Source organism: Marmota monax, unplaced genomic scaffold, assembly GCF_021218885.2.
Source record: "Marmota monax isolate L192 unplaced genomic scaffold, Marmota_monax_Labrador192_F-V1.1 WCK01_AAM20220418_F8-fsc00034, whole genome shotgun sequence".
NCBI classification, from domain to species: Eukaryota; Metazoa; Chordata; class Mammalia; order Rodentia; family Sciuridae; genus Marmota; species Marmota monax.
The window spans coordinates 7,685,001-7,705,739 of record NW_026693934.1 but is presented as its reverse complement, the minus strand read 5'-3'; the positions used below and the strand labels follow the sequence as shown (position 1 = coordinate 7,705,739).

Here is a 20,739-nt window from a genome sequence, read left to right as displayed (position 1 = left end):
CAAAGTTTCAGAGGAATTTGTAACAGTTCTTATAAAATTTTATTAAGTAATTGTATACTGAGGCATGCCTGTAATTTAGTGATTCTTTATGTTTATACTAAATTACATTATTAATGATTTTCTTCTTACATAAATAACAGTGAAATTCTTATCTTTGATTAGAATTGAACAACAATATTGGGGGTGAGTTTTTTGGTTTTAGTTTTTTAGTGCTTGGCATCTAAATAGTTCTAGTTTTGCTTACAATTATAATAACTTGAGCTAATCAACCCAATCTTGGGTCCTACAGTCTTCTTGCATTAGAGAAATCCAGTTGTTTGGCTTTTTTGTTTGGTTTTGGTACTGGGGATTTAACGCAGGGACGCTTTGCTACTGAGCTACATTGCCAGCCCCTTTTTAAGACAATCTCACTAAATTACTTAGGACCTCACTAAATTGCTGAAACTCACCTGGAACTTGAAATCCTCCTGTCTCAATCTCCTGAGCTGCTGGGGTTACAGGTGTGCACCACCATGTCCAGCCCCAATAATCTTTTAATAACCTTGAATATCCTACTTTTTAGAAAGTGTATTCTGAAACTATATACTTTTAGCAATAATTTGCTGAAATTATTAGAACAGTGGTCAAACATCTCATCAAGACTTTTGAAGGAAGAGCTCAGATATGTGTCCTAATGCCCCTAAAATTTCCCTCCTGATTACCAGTCATGCAGAGCATCAAATGTTAACTATACTTTTAATTGCCACAGTCTTAGGTTCCTCAGGCCCTGATTACTCCCTCCCACTGTGGTTGAAGCCTGGTAGGTTTTCTTATATCAAAGGTAAAAATGAATGAATGTACAACTGCTCAGTGGATGGGGAAAAGGCATTACTTCACAGAACTTCAAGACTTCCTTTGTGAAACAGACTGCTCCCCTTGCACACAAGATGTCCAGGTTAAAGCTGGCATCATGCCAGGGGTGTAAAGTCTGACTTCTTGGCAAAGCATCCTGACTTTGTAGAGAAGACAGCCACCATCTGTGAAAATTCTGCTAGAGAATTCTTCTTTAGACTCATCTGGAATTGTCAACAGAATAAATATTTTGAGCAAAAACAGTCTCTGAGGCAAAGAGGAATATTGGAGATTGACATGTAAATAACTCAGTCTGAGAAACAAAAGGAAAAAAAAAAAATCTGTGGGACATGGAACCTTAAATACTTAATGATTTGAGCTCTTCTTCCCTTTCCCCACTGTTTTATACGTGTGAAATATAACTATAATAAGGAAGTGTAACTTTGAAGTGCAAGTCTCAAGCTGTGCATCTTGGGAGTAGTAGGCAAAATGTAGGACAGTCCCCCCACACACAGATAGAGGACACTGTGGGCTGATTATTTAAACTTTTAAATATGGTGTGGTTTTAGCCCTTAAATTCACATTAGCTATCATCTAAGGTCAGGTCCTACTTCTTTGTATATTACTATAATACTCTATCTACTTCAACATTTGTCCCTAAAAATTTTAGAATCAGACTGCTATGTGCAGATCCCAACTACACTATAAAGGCTAGTAACCTTGGGCAAGGTATGAATCTCTTTATGCCTTTATTTTCTTATCCAAAGAAGGGATAATAATTATACCTGTTTCATGCATGATATGAGCACTGAGTTGATTTTTATGGCAAGTACTCAAAACAGTACCTGAAACCTAATAAATGTAGTGAGTGTTAGCAATTAACATTACCTTGTGATGCTATTGAGGCAATGATAATTATATAGTATTCGAAATGAAAAAACAAAGGAATTTTAGGTAGAATCCCATCCTGATCACAGGAAGATAACAAAGTTTGTCCTAAAATATTTTGTCTTTTGAGTTATTATTCTTTGATTACTAAACTTGAGGTCTGTATTTTAAGAAAATTTATTTAAATACTTCCTTCCCATAGTTTGTAAAACCTCTATTAACCAGATGCAGAAGCATTACATAGAAAAAGGTTTTGAAACAGCAATCATATAATCCCATTTCTTTAAGTAATGAATATAAATATATATAAACATACATATGTATATGTTGCTGGCTGTGTAGAAAATGAAGCTAGCCATACATGTTATAATTGGTGATTAAAAGTGTTTTACAAATGATTTTTTTCTATAGCAACTTTTTTTTGTATTTTCCAAATTTTCTTCCATGAATATCTATTTCATGATCAAATAAGATTATTTGAAGGGCTGGGGTTTTGGCTCAGTGGTAGAGTGCTCGCCTAGCATGCAAGAGGCACTGGGTTCGATCCTCAGCACCCCATAAATGTAAAATAAAGATATTGTATCCACCTAAAACTAAAATAAATAAATAAATAAGATTATTTGAAAAAGTGTTTTCAGTGTCCACCTTTTTTCAGAAATTTTCAAATAATACCATTAAACTTAACATTAGATGTAAATCATGGCTTATTATGTTCTTATCAAATAAGTACTTGGAGGTTAATTAAATTTATGATTCAGCTATTATGGGTGATCCATTTATTTCCGACTGATGTGCTTTATATTCATTATATCTTTTTTTAATATTTTGTTTTAGTTGTAGTTGGACATAATACCTTTATTTTTATTTTTATGTGGTGCTGAGGACAGAACCCAGCGCCCCGCATGTGCTAGGCAAGCGCTCTGTGGCTTAGCCACAACCCCAGCCCCTCATTATGTCAATTTAATGAAAAGATAATTAAGTGAATTCAACCTTACAAGTAATATTAAAACTTAAATTCATCTTTTGCTATCAGAAACCATTCACTAAATGTGAAGACTTGAGAAACTGGCCATACTTAACCTGTCCACACACATTAACTTCTGGTTTTATGTAGAAGCATATATTATTTGGGTTCTAGTCTATTAATATGTTTTCCCCCATTGTTTCCCTAAGGGAAAATATCTAATGTCCACATTTTGGCCTAGCTGAGTGAGAGCTAATATAGATTGGATTGTTTTTCTTAAAAGGGTAGTGGTGTTTAAATTTCTTTTTTTTACTCCAAAGAAGCATATCATTTCTATTTTTTAGAAGTGTACACAAACCATGAGGGAAGAATTAGCAGGATAAACTTTATGTTGCCAATAGATAATGATGTAAGGCAATGAACAGTTATGAGGAGATGGACAAGAGCTTTTTAGGATGGTATTTTCTTTTAAAGTGCTTGGCATTCTTATTTTTAGTATCTCCACTCTTACTCAAAGACATGTTCGAGTCTTCTTAGTGAAGTACTAATGTTAGTGGTTTTTCTACTTTCATAATCTTTAAAATCTGAAACTTCCTGGTATTTTCACCACTCTCCTGCTTGTAAAACTTCGCTTCTCCATCAGTACTCTTCTGCTTTTAATCTTTTGCTTTTCACTCTACATACCATATCCTGTCATTCCTGTGTATTTTCTATTCTTCAAACATATTATTTACTTTTTATTTTTTCCAGACCTTTGCTTTTTGCTGGAATGTTCTTTTAAGACCAAGCACAAATTCACTATCTCCATGGATATCAGGAATAGTTTCTCCTTATTTTCACAGTGCTATACTGCTTATCTTGTGATTCTAAGAATCCTTATGTCAAAGAAAAGAACCCTGTCACACTTACTTTATACAACCCAGCGGGCAAATGGTATCCTCTTTACTACCTTCTGTAATGAATGACCAGGTGCTGGGGTCAGATGTTTCAGATTTCACATTATGTTGTCACATTTTCAAAACATGCATGGTATTTATATGGATATGTGTATGTGTGGGTGGCAATAAGTTTGAATTAATGAAAATTAGATTCCCTTCATAAGAGAATTTTAGATAGGGTACCTCTAAGGTAAGTCTTCCAAAATTAGGTAATTTTAAAAAAAATTTAAAACCACATTTGTACTTAAATTGGCCTTTTTTTCCCAAAGCTGCTTTTAAGACAGCCTATAACCTTGAATATTTTTGGTAAACTACAAAAGTAATATGCAGGATGGGGATTTAGCTCAGTGAAAGAGTGCATGTCTAGAATGCAAAAGACCCTGGGTTCAATTCCCAGCACTACCCAAAAATTATAAAAAAAAAAGGAATAGACAAAACATTTAAAGTTTCTTAAGGGAATGTGACTATTTAAGTCAAAGTATTTTAATTCTGATTATGTTACAGGGAATTCTGCCAGGTATCCACTGTTTGTTTTGTTTGTTAGTAGACTATAATTCATCCAATTCCTTGTTAGCTGTCATTTTCCCAATATGTACAGAATTGAGCCCAGATTCTGATGCTGTGATATATGCTTGTGTGTATATATTGAGAGGTGGTGTTTCCAACACAAGATATCCTGTTTGTATCTTATTTTATTCCTGTCCTTTATTTTTCTAAGGTACGAAGATATGTCACTATGTTTCAATGATGTTTGCAATTTGTTATACGAATTTGAAATACTATCATTTGATGAACTGAAAATAGAGTTGAATGTTAATTGTTAGATTAAAAAGTGAGTGAGAAAGAAGGGCTGGGGCTGTAACTCAGTGGCAGAGTACTTGCCTAGTATGGGTGAGGCACTGGGTTTGATCCTTAGCACCACATAAAAAACAAATAAAGGTATGATGTCCATCTACAACTATAAAAAAAAGTTTTTAACAAAAAATGAGGAAGAAGGCCTGGGATTATGGCTCAATGGTAGAGCGCTTGCCTAGCGTGGGTGAGGCACTGGGTTTGATCCTCAGCATCACATATAAATATATAAAATGAAGGTATTGTATCCATCTACAATTATATATTTTTTTATTTTTTAAGTGAGGAAGAAGATTCTTCTGCTCTCTCCCTTTGCCTACCTCCAAGTTTAAATAGTAGTATGTAGGAAATACACAAGGGAGAATAGTTTAGGAGACAGCTTATTATCAATTGTTTTCTGACAGATGAGGAATTAGAATATACATTTTTTTTGTACAAAGTAAGACTGGTAAAAGTCATTCAAAACATAGCTATGTAGTACTATTGCCATAGAAAATAGCATCATTTTACAAAAACCCTTTACTGTTAAAAGATTCGATGTAGGTTTTGACATTGTTGTGGTTAATATGTTGTTTAGCTACCAGATAAACTTTGTGTCTTTAAAGAAAGTGGATGCTAGAGTACATTCAATTATTCAATCCTTACGCAGAATCCTTAAGACTTCTAAATGTCTATAGTGATATTGTTGTCTGTAGTCAATAGTTAAAATATCTTTGCAGTTTCTCTTGATTTTGAGATAAATGAGGATGGAAATGAAAACTGATATAAGAGAGCAAAATGTGTTTGTGGTGTTACTGGGGAAACATTGGACTTTGCCTGTTGGAGTTCATATAAGCAGTACTAGAATTCAGTTCATTTTTGTAAAAACTTTTCTTCAGTGCCCTGAAACTAAATGATAAGTTATTTTTATCGTGTTTCTTTTTAAAAAAAGAATTTGTGGTAGCATTTTGTAGTTCCCATGAGACTTGAGCTAATTGGTATACCTGAGTGAGTCCTCTTAGGATCAAGAAACAAAATACAACTGACATTCACGACTCTACTTTTAAATTATAGAGTCTTAATTAAGCTAAGTGACAAGTTCACTTTATCAAAGTAAATTTCTAATGTTGACATACTACTGAAATTACCAATATTGCCTTCATTGTATAGATTGAATCAAGTAAATTACTTAAGCTATTTAATTATGTTTCTCTGCTAAGTGACCATAATAATAGGTAAATAATCTAAAAAAAAATAATAATGAATAAGCCTACTTGCCTGTGTCTGACATAGTCCTAATACAAGGATTTGTATCTTAGTGTGATATTTTTAAACATGCAGCCATTCTACAATAATGGTTCCCTGCAAACACACACTTTTTTTGGTCCCTAGCAGGGCTAGTTTCATGAGCCTGCAACCAGTGCAGTGCATGGGGCCTTATACTTGCTGTATTGTTCTGCTCTTACCAACTTGACATTCTTAATCTTTTTTAACAAGGGGAGCTACATTTTTTTTCTTTTGGACCAGGCCTCACAAATTATGTAGGCAGCCCTGATACCCAAGAAATGGTGTTGTAAAAGATTGTAATATAAAGTGAATAGTGATTATTCTATGTTAACAAAGTCTTTTACCCTATAATTTTCTATATAAGACGTTTTTGTGCACATATTTTATTTGAATGTATTTTAAGAAGGAAAAATTGTAGATGATTCTACTTAAAATTAGTAAACACTTTAAATGTTGCTCAAATTAGAGGGCTTTGGCAATTTGCTGCTTAAAACAAAATTCTGTTGTTTAGAACACAGAAGTACTTTTTTAAAATAGAGATACCCTGTTAGATGGAATATATTAAACTCAAAACAGAATTTAACTCATTTTGCCTTTACAGGTTTTCAAGTTATCTCCAACCAGCAGCAAAACTACCAAGGAATAGTTGGAGTTCAGCAACCCCAGAGTCAGAGTCTAGTTGGAGGCCAACCCAACAGCATCGGAAATCAGATTCAAGGAGTGGTGATCCCCTACCCTTCAGTGCCATCATATCAGGTATATTGTCTCTCTTGTCTGTTTTAGGTAGAGATGATTATAGATAAAACGTGTATCTACAATGTATCTTCTGTATTTCTTTAATATATGAGAAATGTTTCTGTAATATATAACTTGATAGTCTTAGGAGTTTTTTTGTTTTTGTGTTTGTTTGTTTGTTTTAATTTTATATCTTTATTTTTATGCTGAGGACCGAACCCAGGGCCTTGCACATGCTAGGCAGGCACTCTACCGCTGAGCCACAACCCAGCACCTCTTAGAAGTTTTATTAGTAATAGTGTCTTTGTTTTATACTGATTTTTTGCTTTATTTGTTCACTTCATTAATATTTCAGATATCTGCAACAACACATTATTTTTGGCAAGTAAATTTTGCCTGACACCATCTGTGTTTCCAACTATAGATTTATAAACAAGTGTCTTATTCTGTTCTTCAGCTCCTTAGGAAGTCGCCTGTGTGGAAAGAAAGTACTAGGAGAAAAAATAAGAGTAAAGGGTAGGTATTTGAAATACTGAGAAATAGATAGTATAGACCATAGATCAGTATTTAATGGAATAGTTAAGTATGTGCAGTTTTTTATGCTAGAACTCATTCTTTCCCCCACTTCAATCCCTAAAAGGGATGAGGAATGAACTAATTTATAGTTCTAAGATAGAAATATCTGTTGTTCCATAAATAAGCAGGTGTCTTTAATATAATATGACACATTTTCCAAAACTCTTCAAATTTTAGAAGAATAACTTGTAAGCAGGTTTATTTTATTAGCCTTGTAGTTTTTCATAGCTGAGCCTAACTGAAGAAAGATGTTCAAAGACCATTTTCATTCATCTCAACAGGAAAAAATAATCTAATTGGAAAGATAAAATGTGTTCATATTTTATGTACACATATATAAAGAAATTGATGACAGAATACAAACCATAACTGAGGAGATCATGAAATAAAGCAATAAACAGTTTATAAAGACCTTGATAATAATGCCTGCTCAGAAGATAGAAACCTTTAACTATTCCCTTAAATTATAAACATGGATTAGTTGAGAAGGTATTCTGGGGACAGAGAAGGATCTAAATAAAGAGCAAGTATATACATTCCATATAATTTCAGAAAATTTAAGTTGAAATTAAAGTATGAAATGTGGAATTTGTCAAGGGAGCCCCTTGATAACAAAGCATAAACACAAAAGAGATATTTCATGAAACTAGGTTTTACTTCTTTTGCTTTCACATCCCCCATGCTTTTTTCTCCTGATAGTCCATGCTTGAGTATAGGCACATAAACTGCCCTTCTTCGGGGCTGGGGTTGTGGCTCAGAGATAGAGCGCTCGCCTACCATACATGGGGCACTGGGTTCGATCCTCAGCAACACATAACAATAAAATGAAGATGTTGTGTCCACTTATAACTAAAAAATAAATATTTAAAAAAAAAACAAAAAAACACTGCCCTTCTTCTACTTTCCCCATAGACATTAGATAGGAGCAACACCAGTCCAGGAACACTTGCCTTCTCAAGGAGTTTGGTCTCACTGTCAATCGAATACATTGAGCATCTGTTAAACATCCAGGCACTGCATAGGGTGTTAAAGATTCAGTTAAAAAAAGATTTGCCCTTGACTTTTAGGAGCTCACAGTCTAGTGAGAGAAATGTTATTTTTTTTTAATTGGTGTATTATAGTTGTACATAATGATGGAATTTGTAGTCATACATGCACACAATGTAATTTGACCAATATCATTCCCCAGCATTTCCTTTGTCCTTTACCTCCTTCTAAGTCCTGATCCTTTCCTCTACTGATCTCCCTTTGATTTTCATTAGATCCCCACCCCCATTTTTCTTTTCCATTTTCCTCTCTCTTCCACGTATGAGAGAAAATATAGGACCCTTGACTTTCTGAGTTTGTCTTATTTTGTTTAATGTAATGATCTCAAGTTCCATCCATTTTCCTGCAAATGATATAATTTCTTTTTTTAATGGCTGAATAAAACTCCATTGTATACATATACCACATTTTCTTTATCCATTCATCTGTTGATGGATACCTAGACTAGTGTCATGGTTTCACTAGTGTGAATTGTGCTACTATAAACATGGGTATACATGTTTCACTATAGTATGATGACTTTAGGGGAACCTTCATACTGATTTTCATAGTCGTTGTACTGTTTACAGTCCCACCAACAGTGTGAAATTTTTCCTTTGAGAATTGTCATTTTTAAATAAATCACAGCATTATTAGTGTAATTTTTTCAAATGGAGCTTAAATATTGGAGCTATTTAGAGCTAAGACAATTCTTCTAATTTCTATAGCAAGCTTTTTTTTTTTTTTTACAAGTTGTAGATTATTTTCTCTTTATCTCATAATTCTCACACTAGGTGAATGATTATAGGAAGTGTTCTAACCAGCAGTGAATGGCAGCGTGCTTTACAGTATGCTTCCTAGTATGTTTGGTAGACAGATTAGGTAGTGATAAACTGTTTTCTGAACAATAAGCCAAAAAAGTCCTTTGTTCTTAGTAATGAATTCTATGGCTGCACATTCTCTTTCTCTTTTCACACTTCACACTTTTTTCTTTACCTGGTTACATCATCTAGATTAAGCTGTGTTATTTTTCTCAGATCTGTCTTGCATGTGTATTAATTTATACAATTAGAAATAATCTCAGAGCCAGGTGTGGTGGCACACACCTGTAATCCCAGGGGCTCAGGAGGCTGAGGCAGGAGGATTGTGAGTTCAAAGCCTCAGCAAAAGCGAGACACTAGGGCTGGGGCTGTGACTCAGTGGTAGAGCACTTGTCTAACATGTGTGAGGCACTGAGTTCAATTCTCAGCTCCACATATAAATAAATGAATAAAATAAAGGTCCATCAATATCTAAAAAAATATTTAAAAAAAAGCTAGGTGCTAAGCAACTCAGTGAAACTCTGTCTCTAAATAAAATACAAAATAAGGCTCAGTGGCCAGGTGCCCCTGAGTTCAATCCCAGGTACCTGAAAGAAATGGGGGGGGTGCGGGAGGGAGAGGAGAATCTCAGAATGTTACACTGCCTCAACAGATAAAAAGATGGAAATATGTTGTAGTATACAGTTAGATAAATTGGACTCATAATTTTCTTTTGGGATTAATGAGCTAAAGGGAAAATAATCAAGAGATTATTATATATTTTTTAAATTTTTTTTTGTAATTGTAGATGGACAAAATGCCTTTATTTGTTTATTTATACATGGTGCTGAGGATTGAACCCAGTGTCTCAAGCATGCTAGGCAAATGCTCTGCCACTGAATTACAGCCCCAGCCCAGTTTATTATTGTATTTTTGAGAGGACTAATTGCATTTTATATAAGTAAGTAATTTTATATAAGTAAGACTTAGAAGATAATCATTAACTTTTTAAAATTTATTTGTAATTATAGATGGATACAATACCTTTATTTTATTTATTTATCTTTATGTGGTACTGAGGATCAAACCCAGGGCAAGCTCTCTACCACTGAGCTACAACCCCAGCCCCTTAATCATTAATTTTTAATTCACAAAGCCAAGGATGGAGAATAGGAAGTGGTTTTAAAGAACTGAGGCTCTGGAGCTAAAGGGAATGCATCATAATCCTGACCTTTTTACTAACTAACTATACAACCTTGAGCAACTTACTTAACCTCAGTTTACCCATTTACAAAATAAGGATAATGAAAATACCTTCTTAAGTTGTTAGGATGCCTTTATGAGGTACTACACATAAAGCACTTACAAAATAACCTGATACATGGCAGTAAGTACCCAGTAATGTTAATCCTCATCACCCCATTGATGTTGTCACAAGCTTTTATGTTGGTTTCATTTAGCAAAATCACTATATTATGGTATATTATAAATGAAGAAATTATGATGCCTGTGTGGTTTCTATTTTAGAAACTAGATAATGGAAGTAGAGAATTGAAGAATCCATTATGTCCCTTTGGGTTCTTGTAAATAATATAGAAAACAAAGAATTGAAAGATTCACTTTACTAGATCTTTTAGATATACTACCTTATAATAGAGATAATACTCCTCCCTATGTTGGAGGTGGCATTTCTAGCTTTTTAGATAAAGGACTGAGGAGCCACTGTATCTCTGGCTACCAGTGTTAGGTTAAGTGATTGAGGAGGATGGACTTTTAAATGGCAAGTTAGTTATGAGTCTTGCAGGCAACTTGGGAGTTTTAAGGTAGAGCTGCTACACAATAAAAATAGTACAGTACTGTGGCAAACTTAACAAAAAAAAAAAAAACAGTGTTATGTTGGCTTAATCCTAACTGCTCACATTTGTAAAGTCTATGGAGGCTATGAACATCTGCAAGATTTAAAAAATCTTTTTCCCTCTAAATTGTCTCAAATTTTAGGTTTCACTGCCTCAAGGTTCTCAAGGAATTGCGCATCAAACTTACCAACAACCTGTTATGTTCCCTAATCAGTCTAATCAAGGATCAATAACCACAACAGGAATGCCAGTTTACTACAGTGTCATTCCACCTGGCCAACAAAATAATTTAAGGTGAGTATGACTAAGAAACCTAATCTTCTGGCTTCTCTTTGTTTACCAAGATTATTGTCTATTGCTAGTTTTAAAGTTGACTAAATGACTAAAATCGTTTTCCTGATGTAGATGAAACAAAGTATGATAGTCTGTTTTTCTAATATTTTAAAAACATAATCCATATAAGATAAACATTCCATATATGAACCAGAATCAAATCTCTCTTGTACTGTATCCTTTATTCATCCAAATGGAGTACTAGTTATTCATAGTCCTTGGCATTTTGAGCATTTATTTGTTAATGATTTATTTGTAGTAGTTTGGAAGATTGTATTTCCCGTAGATAAACTTAGCTGCAAAATATCTTACTGAAATTTTTCAGGCTCTGGGATGCTCTTTTTTCATCAGTAGGAGGAAAGAGGCATTTAAGAAAAGTAAATGATAATAGGTCTATATTTAAAAAGTCATGAAATATTTCATCAGTTATTTAAACTTGGAAGATCAGAAGCTTCTCTGACAAGCCTAATGTGTGAAAAATAGTAATCTTCCCTTGAATTGGGTACCTTTAGTCAGTTTTTCAGAATGTATTTTATTTACTCTAATAACATCCCCATGATGTTACCAGAGAGACAGCTGATCTCTTTTTAAGAATGGGAACCTAAGTTATAATCAATCATAAGAGATTGTTGCTACCCAATTATAGTAACAGATGACATTTAGGGTGGAAATGGGACTGACATTCCTTATTTCACTGAAATCTACCTAGGAAAATAGGAGCTTGTTCTGACTTTATTTGTTGTCAGAACCTCGCAGGAGGAACTCAAATTTTTCTTGTCTCTATATCTTTGGCTACCAGTGTTAGGTTGAGTGATTGAGGAGGATGGTCTTTTTAAATGGCAAATTAGTTGTGAATCTTGCAGGCAGCTTGGGAGTTTTAAGGTAGAGCTGCTATAATAAAAATAAAGTGTGTATTGGGTTAAATTTAACAATTGGGCTGGGGTTGTGGCTCAATGGTAGAGTGCTTGCCTAGCATGTATGAGGCAATGGGTAGGATTCTCAGCATCACATATAAATAAATCAGGTTCATTGACAACTAAAAATAAATTTTTTTTAATTCACATTTGTCCTATGACTTTAAATTCTATAAATAAGGAGAAAAGACTCAATCTGATCCCCTTATTCTAACATGTACAAATTTAAGTTCGGGATCTAGAATGCCAGTTCAGTTTATAAAATGTCAATTAGAGGCAGAATTCTATAGTAAAGTAGATGAAATGAAGGGTTAGAGAGTTGTTAAATTGTCTGCTTGTTTGAACCAAGGTGTAACCTTTTATTTATCAGTGAAAGTAATTATCAGCAAAGTAATAATCAGCAAAGTAAGTATCCCTATGTAGGGAAGAGGTTGAAAGAAATAGGTACACACTATTAATCCAGTGACTCACTTGAGACCAAAAGACACCTATTTCTCTAAGTTAATTCTGTAGGCATTTATGCTGGGAAGAGGGTCTTTTATGAGGGAAGAAGATAAGCTTACAGGAACCTAAAGGGGATAGTTTAGGTTTTAAATTTTTGCCATTTGTTTATTTGTCAATCCCTTGAAACAGAAATGATCGTCTGTACTTGACTTCTGAGGGAGTTTATCCTAAGTGTGAATAGACATAAGAGAGCATTCTGTACCCATCTCTACAGTCAGCCTAGTATCAGGCATGACAGCAGACTCCAAAAGTAGTCAAGTTAATACTGATGATTATGCTTGGAAAAGAACAACAGGTTTAGTCCCTGGGCCTGCTTCTGCAAAGAAAATTAAACTGTGGAGAGCATCTGACTTGAGGAATATCCTAGAGCACAACAATAGAGAGATGAATGAGGTTCCCCAACAACCTCCAACTTGAATCTTGATGAAAAGTGTAGAATCCCTCACTAAAGTTTATGGCTTTGACCCAAAATGAGGCAGACAAACTTCAAAGAAGCTAGCTACAAGCTGATAGTAGTGATTGTCATCATATAACAAACTGGCATTGATCTGTTTCACCTATAGATTATCAGCCTATGAAATGGAGTAGGTTGTACAGAAAGCAGGGAATATGCATTCTGTCAAACTTGTACCCAGGTACCATGTAGTAGTTACTTGTATGAAACTAGTCATGTATGGAATTAATTAAGGATACCTTTGGGTGAAAAAAAAAAAAAAAACTGCTGTTAAATAACACCATTTTTCCAATTTAATAGCATTCTTTATTTTAAAAAAAAAAAAACTTATTTCTGCTTCTGGAAAATATTTAATAGTTAAATTGCTATAATATTTCAAATTTACTTGGAACCATCACTTAAAGTTCAACATGGCTATTTCTTATTGATCAAGTAATTAAATTACCATCTAGTGGCTAATGTAGAAGCCATTCCTTCATAAATCTATATTTAGCAGCTTATATAAATTATATTTTATCTGACATATTCCATTGTACTTACATGAAAAGAGGAAGTTGGTCCAAATACCCAAGTACCTGGAACAGGCCCCAGAATAGAAAGGAACTTGGTAAATCTATACTGAATGAACACATTCCTTTAATGTCAAAGGCTAGCTTGCACATATGTATATATACCTGTGGCAATTAATTATTGACCTTAATCATATTTTGTTTCTGTACCTGTATATATTTTTTTAAGTTTTTCATTAGTGTTTTTAAATTACAAAAAAAATAGTGGTGTTGACATAAATGAATGCAATGATGTATAAAAGGAAACTAATTATCATGCCTCACTCCACCATCATCCCCAGATCACCAGCATTCACAAGCTAGTCTGCATTCTGTTGCATTGGCCCTCCTGTCTATACAGTACATGCATAAATGCACACATATAGGAATAAGGTAGTAGATTTTAGTGAAATACAGATTGTCTTACATTTTTCCCATACCATATTGTGAACATCAAACTAATAAGTATTAGTCTAAAACATTCTGTTTTATTTCTAATTTCTTCACAATTATAATTTATTTAAATTAGATCATGTCATACAGATAGTTATTTGTTGGTGTTCTAACTTCCTTCTCTCTCTCCACCCCTGCCATCTGGAGCATCTCCCACATGGCATACATGCTAGGTAACTACGCCATGTTTCTATCCGTGTTTATATCTTAAGTTTCTCCTTGAATTTAATCATACATTAACAAATATGGTGTGGAAACATAAGCAAGATTCATTAACACACAAATATGAAACTAAGTGTTTATGCATATATAATCTTACGTATAAAATGTCTACAACTTGGGCTGGGGCTGTAACTCAGTGGCAGAGCGCTTGCCTAGCATGCATGAGACACTGGGTTCGATCCTCAGCACCACATAAAAATAAACAAATAAAATAAAGGCATTCAGTCCATCTACAACTCCAAAAAAAAGGTTTTTTTAATGTCTACAACTTGTTTTTTTTTCCCCCTTAATATGGCCATCTTATGTCTGGCATGTTAGAGAATTTTTATCCATTCACGTTTAGTATTACAGCTGATATGCTGAAGTTTTTGTTGTTGTTTTTTTTTTCTGCCAGCCCTCATGTTTTTGTTTATTTCATCATAACTGTATCATTTGATTGGTCAGTCTTCTGCCATTTTCTCAGATGTATGTCAGTATTCCTTGAGGCTCTTTATCATGGAATCTCAAATCTGATCCAGGCATGAGTTAATCTAAATAAGCTAATTTTTCATTATCAGAATCTTAGGCATTAATTGAGTGGCATGATGTGGTTAGAAAGAATATGGGCTTTGGAATCAGACACACCTGCCTTCGAGTTTAATTGACCTTAGTCTCTTTGTATCTTAGTTTTCTCATTTCTAAGATTAGAATAATACTTCAAAGGACTGATCTCAGAAATTACATATCTAGTGACATGTCTAATGACTTTCCTTGCCATTAATTATCAATTTAGCTGTTTTACATCTGTAGTGGAGTCACTGGAATGGGGAGTTGTTTTAATTTTTATTATTTATTTATTTTTTATTTTTTTAAAGTCAGTCAGATCCTGGATCTAGAGGACTCCACTATGGAAAAGATTGTGGCAGGCAGCAAAAACAAGAATAGACAGGTGGCACTACATCCAACTAAAAAGTTTCTGCACAGCCAAGAAAACAGTTAACAGAGTGAAAAGACAGCCTACAAAATGAGAGAAAATATTTGCAAACTATGTTGTCTGACTAGGAGTTAATATCCAAAATATATAAGAATCTCTTGACAATTCAGTAGCAGAAAACTGGTTTGGGCTTTTGTGGGGTTTTGTTGTTGTTGTTGTTGTTGTTGTTGTTATTTTTAAGTAGTGCTGCAGATCAAATCAAGACCTCACACATGCCAGACAAGGCACTCTATCACTGAGGTATATTCCCAAGTTTTTTTATAGATAAGCAAAGAATGGGGCAATGCCTGGGTATCTCAGTGATAGAAGACTTGCCTAGCATGTACAAGGCCCTGGGTTTAATCTCCAGCACCACAAAAAATAAAAAGAACTTAAATAGAAATTTATTCAGAGAAGACATAAAAATGGCCTCTAAGTGTAGGAAAGGATGTTCAGTATCACTAATAAGCCAGCTTGATGTCACATACCTGTAATCCCAGCTGCTCAGGAGGCTGAAGCGGGAGGAATACAAGTTCAAAGCTACCCTTAGCAATTTACTGAAGCCGTAGGTAACTGTCTCAAAATAAAAAGGCTGGGGATGTGACTCAATGATTAAGCGCCCCTGGGTTCAATCTTCAAGAAAAAAGAAAAAGCAAATCAAAACTATAGCTATCACCTCACATTTACTAGAATAGTTATTATCAAAGCAGCAAAAGGTAGCTAGTACTGGTTAGGATGTAAAGAAAAGGGAACTCAGGCTGGGGTTGTGGCTCAGTGGTAGAGCGCTTGCCTAGCATGTGTAAGACCCTAGGTTCAATCCTCAGCACCGCATAAAAATAAATAAATAAAGGTGTCCATCTACAACTAAAAATATTTTTTAAAAATAATGTTTTTAAATAAAAACAAGGTTATATATTAATCAGTTGATTTAATACCATGACCTGAGCCTTACAAGAACCTAACTGAATTTCTTATAGGAACAATGGCTCATAATTTACTAAATCAGTGTACATACAACTTTATAGAGCATAATTGCTGCAAATAACATGAATTGGTTGAATTTGTACCTAACCCAGCATTAGATACTATAAAGATATACACATTGCTTTAACGATATTAGAGTTTATATTGTTACTGAGTTTTAATCATTTCCACTGTTAAAGTCTGCCAGATCTTATTAAAACACGATGTTCAAGTAAAGAACATAAAATTCAGTAAGTATAGCTTTTATCTTTTACAACACTGAAACTTTGCCTTTCTCTCTGTTACCAAAAACTTAATCCAGCAATAATTTACATGTTTAAGTATATTTAGCATGGAAGAAAGATAGGATATAATCTTGTCCTTGGGTAGCTACACATTTTCTTTCTTTTTTTTTTTTTTTGAAAGCTAAATATGCATATGAAACAGAAAATAATGCAAAATTAATATTAATATAAGAAAGGGCTAATTTGAAAGTAGTAAGGAACAATATTTATGCTCAGACACTAAGCATTTTGTTAACTGTGTGGTATAAAACGTTAGAATTATAGTTTGGACCCTACCTGCCTAGTCAACATTTCTCCACCTGCAGTTTTATTCCTACAAAATTGGTACTTTTACTACAGAAAGCTTAGAAATGCAAATAAAACCTTTCTTCAAAATTTTCTTGCCCAGAGGTTTCACATTTCTAAAACCTGATTTACCACAGTGTCCTAAAAAGGATGAGTATGTGTTTATTTTTATTTTACATGTAGAAACTATGAAGCATAGAAAAAGAATAACTCGGGCTGGGGATGTGGCTCAAGCGGTAGCGCGCTTGTCTGGCGTGCGTGCGGCCCGGGTTCGATCCTCAGCACCACATACAAAGATGTTGTGTCCACCGAAAACTAAAAAAAATAAATATTAAAATTCTCTCTCTCTCTCTCTTCAAAAAAAAAAAAGAAAAGAAAAAGATTAACTCAAAAGCCTGAACTCCTACTTTGTGAATTCTAGCTCTTCAGTTCAGTTATTCTTAATCTTGGCAGCATGTTAGGATGGCTTGTGGAGTTCTTAAAATTTACCAGTTATATCCACCACCTTGCATTTTCTCAGTTAGTCTCGCCTGATCTAAAACCTGAATGCCCTTATTTTTGTAAGCCCCCCAGGTGATTCTAATAGACATTCAGAATTGAAATCCACTGAACCTACAGTAAGCAGCCCTCTATAGTCTTATTTTCATCTGTAATTCAGCTGTCCACAAGTAGCTAAAGCTCAGTGATATTTATGCATTTGTAGTAAAGACATAATGTCTCTGCAATTATTATGTATTTATCTGAAACCCAGTGTCCTAACAATACTGTATAAATGACTACATTCCAACCAATATAATCTGTCTCTGTTAGATTAAAAGTATATCTTAAACTCAAAGCTATAGGGTCTGATCCAAACAGTTTTATGTTCTGGATACTAAATGGACTAAAATAACTATTGTTCTATTATTAGGGTACAAAAAGTAATATATCCTATAAGAACACCAATCAAGTCTTTGTTTTGAAAAATGTTTTACTTAGCTTGGGTTGCTTAGCAACCTTGTTTTCTTACAAAGGTTCCTTGTGCAGAAAAGATATAATTTAAATTATTATTTTTGCTTTCAGTTATCACAGAGGAATCTTTGTATTTAGATTGGATTGTGTTTTTACATGTCAATAGGAGCGCTGAGCACAGCCTCATAAAAGTCACACGTCCATTCACTTTCAGCAAGCATGTACTAGTTAGGGTCATTTGTTTTACAACAGCTCATTAAGGGATTTTTTTTTTTCTCAGTCTTTAGTATAAAGTGAAATTTATTTTGATACCTGCTGAGACCTCAAAATTGGCAAACAAGGGGCTGGGGCTATAGTTCATTTGACAGAGTGCTCGCCTCGCATGCACAAGGCCCTGGGTTCAATCCTTAGTACCACAAAAAAAAAAAAGGGCAAATAAGATATCTTCAAAATGCTCTCAGTGTTTTTAGTTTTAGTGTCTTTTCCCCAATTTTACCTTTTATTTTCCCATTTTTATCTTGAAACTCAAAAGAATAATATATATTTGTCTTTGATCTCTAATCTCAAAGCGCTAGCCTAACATATAGAGAATAACTTGAAAATAGACTAACCTTTATTTCTTAGAACTCTGTTAAAGAAAACACTTTATAGAATCTTTATGAAAAAGAAATCCTGCTTTTAAAACTTTTCCCGTTTTTCTCTCCAATGTGTTTTTCCTCATTTTTATATTCCTAATATTCCCCTAGTGCTTCCTTTGTCCTACTTCTGATACCTCTCTTGAATTCATTTTATTTCTAAGCTTCCAGTGTTGTATTTTGTTTGCTTCAGCTCTCCTTTGAAATAATTATTAACAATAAAATCTGTCAAACTGAATGAACCATATCTTCTGGTGAATTTCACCTCTGTTGTTGTTTAAAATAGGAAGTTTCTAACAACTAGCCTAGAGAAATAAAATGTAGTAAGGAATAAAATTTCAGTTATGTAAGATGAATAAATTCTAGAGATATACTGTATAACATTGTACCTAGAGGGTGCAGTGGCTCAGTGGTAGAGCACTTGCCGTACATGCTTGAGTCACTGGGTTGATCCCAGCACCACATAAAAATAAGCAAAATAGGGGCTGCAGTTGTGGCTCAAGTGGTAGAGTTCTGCCTAGCATGCATGAGGACCTAGGTTCAATCCTCAGCACCACATAAAAATAAAGATATTATGTCCACCTAAAACTAAAAAATAAACATTAAAAAAACTATAAAAATTAGCAAAATAAAGGTATTGTATCTATATACAATTAAAAAAATAAAAATTAAAAAAATGGTACCTAGAATAATGATACTATTTTCTACACTTATAATCCCAGGGGCTCAAGAAGCTAAGGCAGGAGGATCATGAGTTTAAAGCCAGCCTCAGCAAAAGCAAGGCGCTAAGCAACTCAGTGAGACCCTGTCTCTAAATGTGGCCCAGTGGTTCAGTACCCCTGAGCTCAATCCCTGGCACCCTAACCTCCCCACCCCACCCCCGCCCAAAAATAAATAAATAAATAAATAAAATGTTAGGGCTGGAGATAATATAGCTCAGTGTAGAGTGCATACTTAGTGCGAACAAGGCCCTGGACTCATTTCCCAGCACTGCAAAAGGAAAAAAAAAAATAGTGTGTGTATGTGTGTGTGTGTGTGTCATGTTAACTGTTCTTATCACAATAATTTTTTTAACCACTTATTATGGTACTAGGGATTGAACCCAGAGCCTTGTATATACCAGACAAGCACTCTACCACGAAGCTACTTCTCTAGCCCCCGCAAAAAAAGTTTTTTTTTTTTTTTTTGGATGAACAAACCAGTATATACTACATTGTACCTGTCTTGATAACCTACATATAATTTTGTAGCACTTACAGAATAGATGAAGAAATACATAATTATTGAATGAATAAAATAAAAAGAAAAGTCACTTTGCTAAATCATTTTCTTTTCAAAACATTCACTTCCTCTTTAATGTAATTTTTAATAGATGTAATAGATGTATTTTTAGCAGAATTCATTAGTAAAGTTTTACTAACAAAAAACAATGTAGAGAAGGAGGGGAAGACAGTACTATATCTACTTCATTTTTATGAACTCACCAAAAATGAGAGAACAGTAGTATTTTGGATTTAAATTATACTATTTAAGTAGTTACCTTTAAAGAAGAGGAATGATAAGTGCCTTTTCGTGCAAAAAGCTGTTCAATTTTATGCATAAGTAAAGTTTAAAGTATTTGTGGTACTTCCTCAGCCTTTCAAATGAGTTTCTATTGTTGAAAATATCCAAAGTATTTCTCCTGCACCTCTGTATTTTGTTTCTTAATTAAAACAGTCTTTTCTTTATTTGCCTTTTTGGGTCATTCTGATTATGGGAAAAAGCAAATCAACTATAACCTCAGTACCCAGAGATAATCACTGATAGGTTTAGTGTACTTCACTCAGTTTTCAGTGTACACATATATATGAACTTCAAGAGAAATTATTTTTATTGAGCATTTTATTTTCTAGGCTAGGTTGTAGCTCAGTTGATTAAATGCTGGCCTGCATGTATGAAGCCAAGTTCAGTCCCCAGCACAACACACATACACACACACACACAGAGAAAAAGGTATTTTACTTTTTGTTTTTTGTAGAATTTTTAAATCATGTGTTCTTGTTGTTTTTTATTATTATTAAACTATGAAAATACATGGGTTAAAATATAAAAATTCTGTCTTATTAATCCGTTTCCCTTTCTGGAAAAAAACAACTGTTCATCAGCATAAGAACTGCTCAGTTTGGTGTGTATCTTTCTAACATATTTATTGCTTTTCAATAAGATATGTGAAGTAATGTGATTTGAGGAGAGAGTGTTGGTAGGTTGCCTTTTTTGTTTGTTTTGTTTTTGTTTTTGTTTTTTTTGTGATGCCAGGGATTGAACCCAGGGCCTTGTGCATGCGAGGCAAGCACTCTACCAACTGAGTTATAACCCCAGCTCACTTGTTTTGTTTTTGAGGTGGGAAGATTAGTGGTATTTTATTTGTGTCACTGAGTTTTTTTACATATGTGGAATCTTTTCATGAATGTTTTATTCTGGAACTTGCTTTTTTCATTGAAAATTATGC

The 20,739-nt window shown here is 34.0% G+C and overlaps 1 protein-coding gene across 14 annotated transcripts in view; it reads left to right on the top strand.

Annotated features, from left to right (window-relative positions):
• The window catches only part of R3hdm1 (R3H domain containing 1), a 174,547-nt gene that overhangs the window by 131,987 nt on the left and 21,821 nt on the right, over positions 1 to 20,739 (top strand). For all 14 annotated transcript variants that reach the window (XM_046463695.2, XM_058585380.1, XM_058585382.1 and 11 more), the window contains 2 exons: positions 6,341 to 6,495; positions 10,875 to 11,026. In XM_046463695.2, coding sequence (XP_046319651.1) covers positions 6,341 to 6,495; positions 10,875 to 11,026 — 307 coding nt within the window. The remainder of the gene's footprint in view (positions 1 to 6,340; positions 6,496 to 10,874; positions 11,027 to 20,739) is intronic.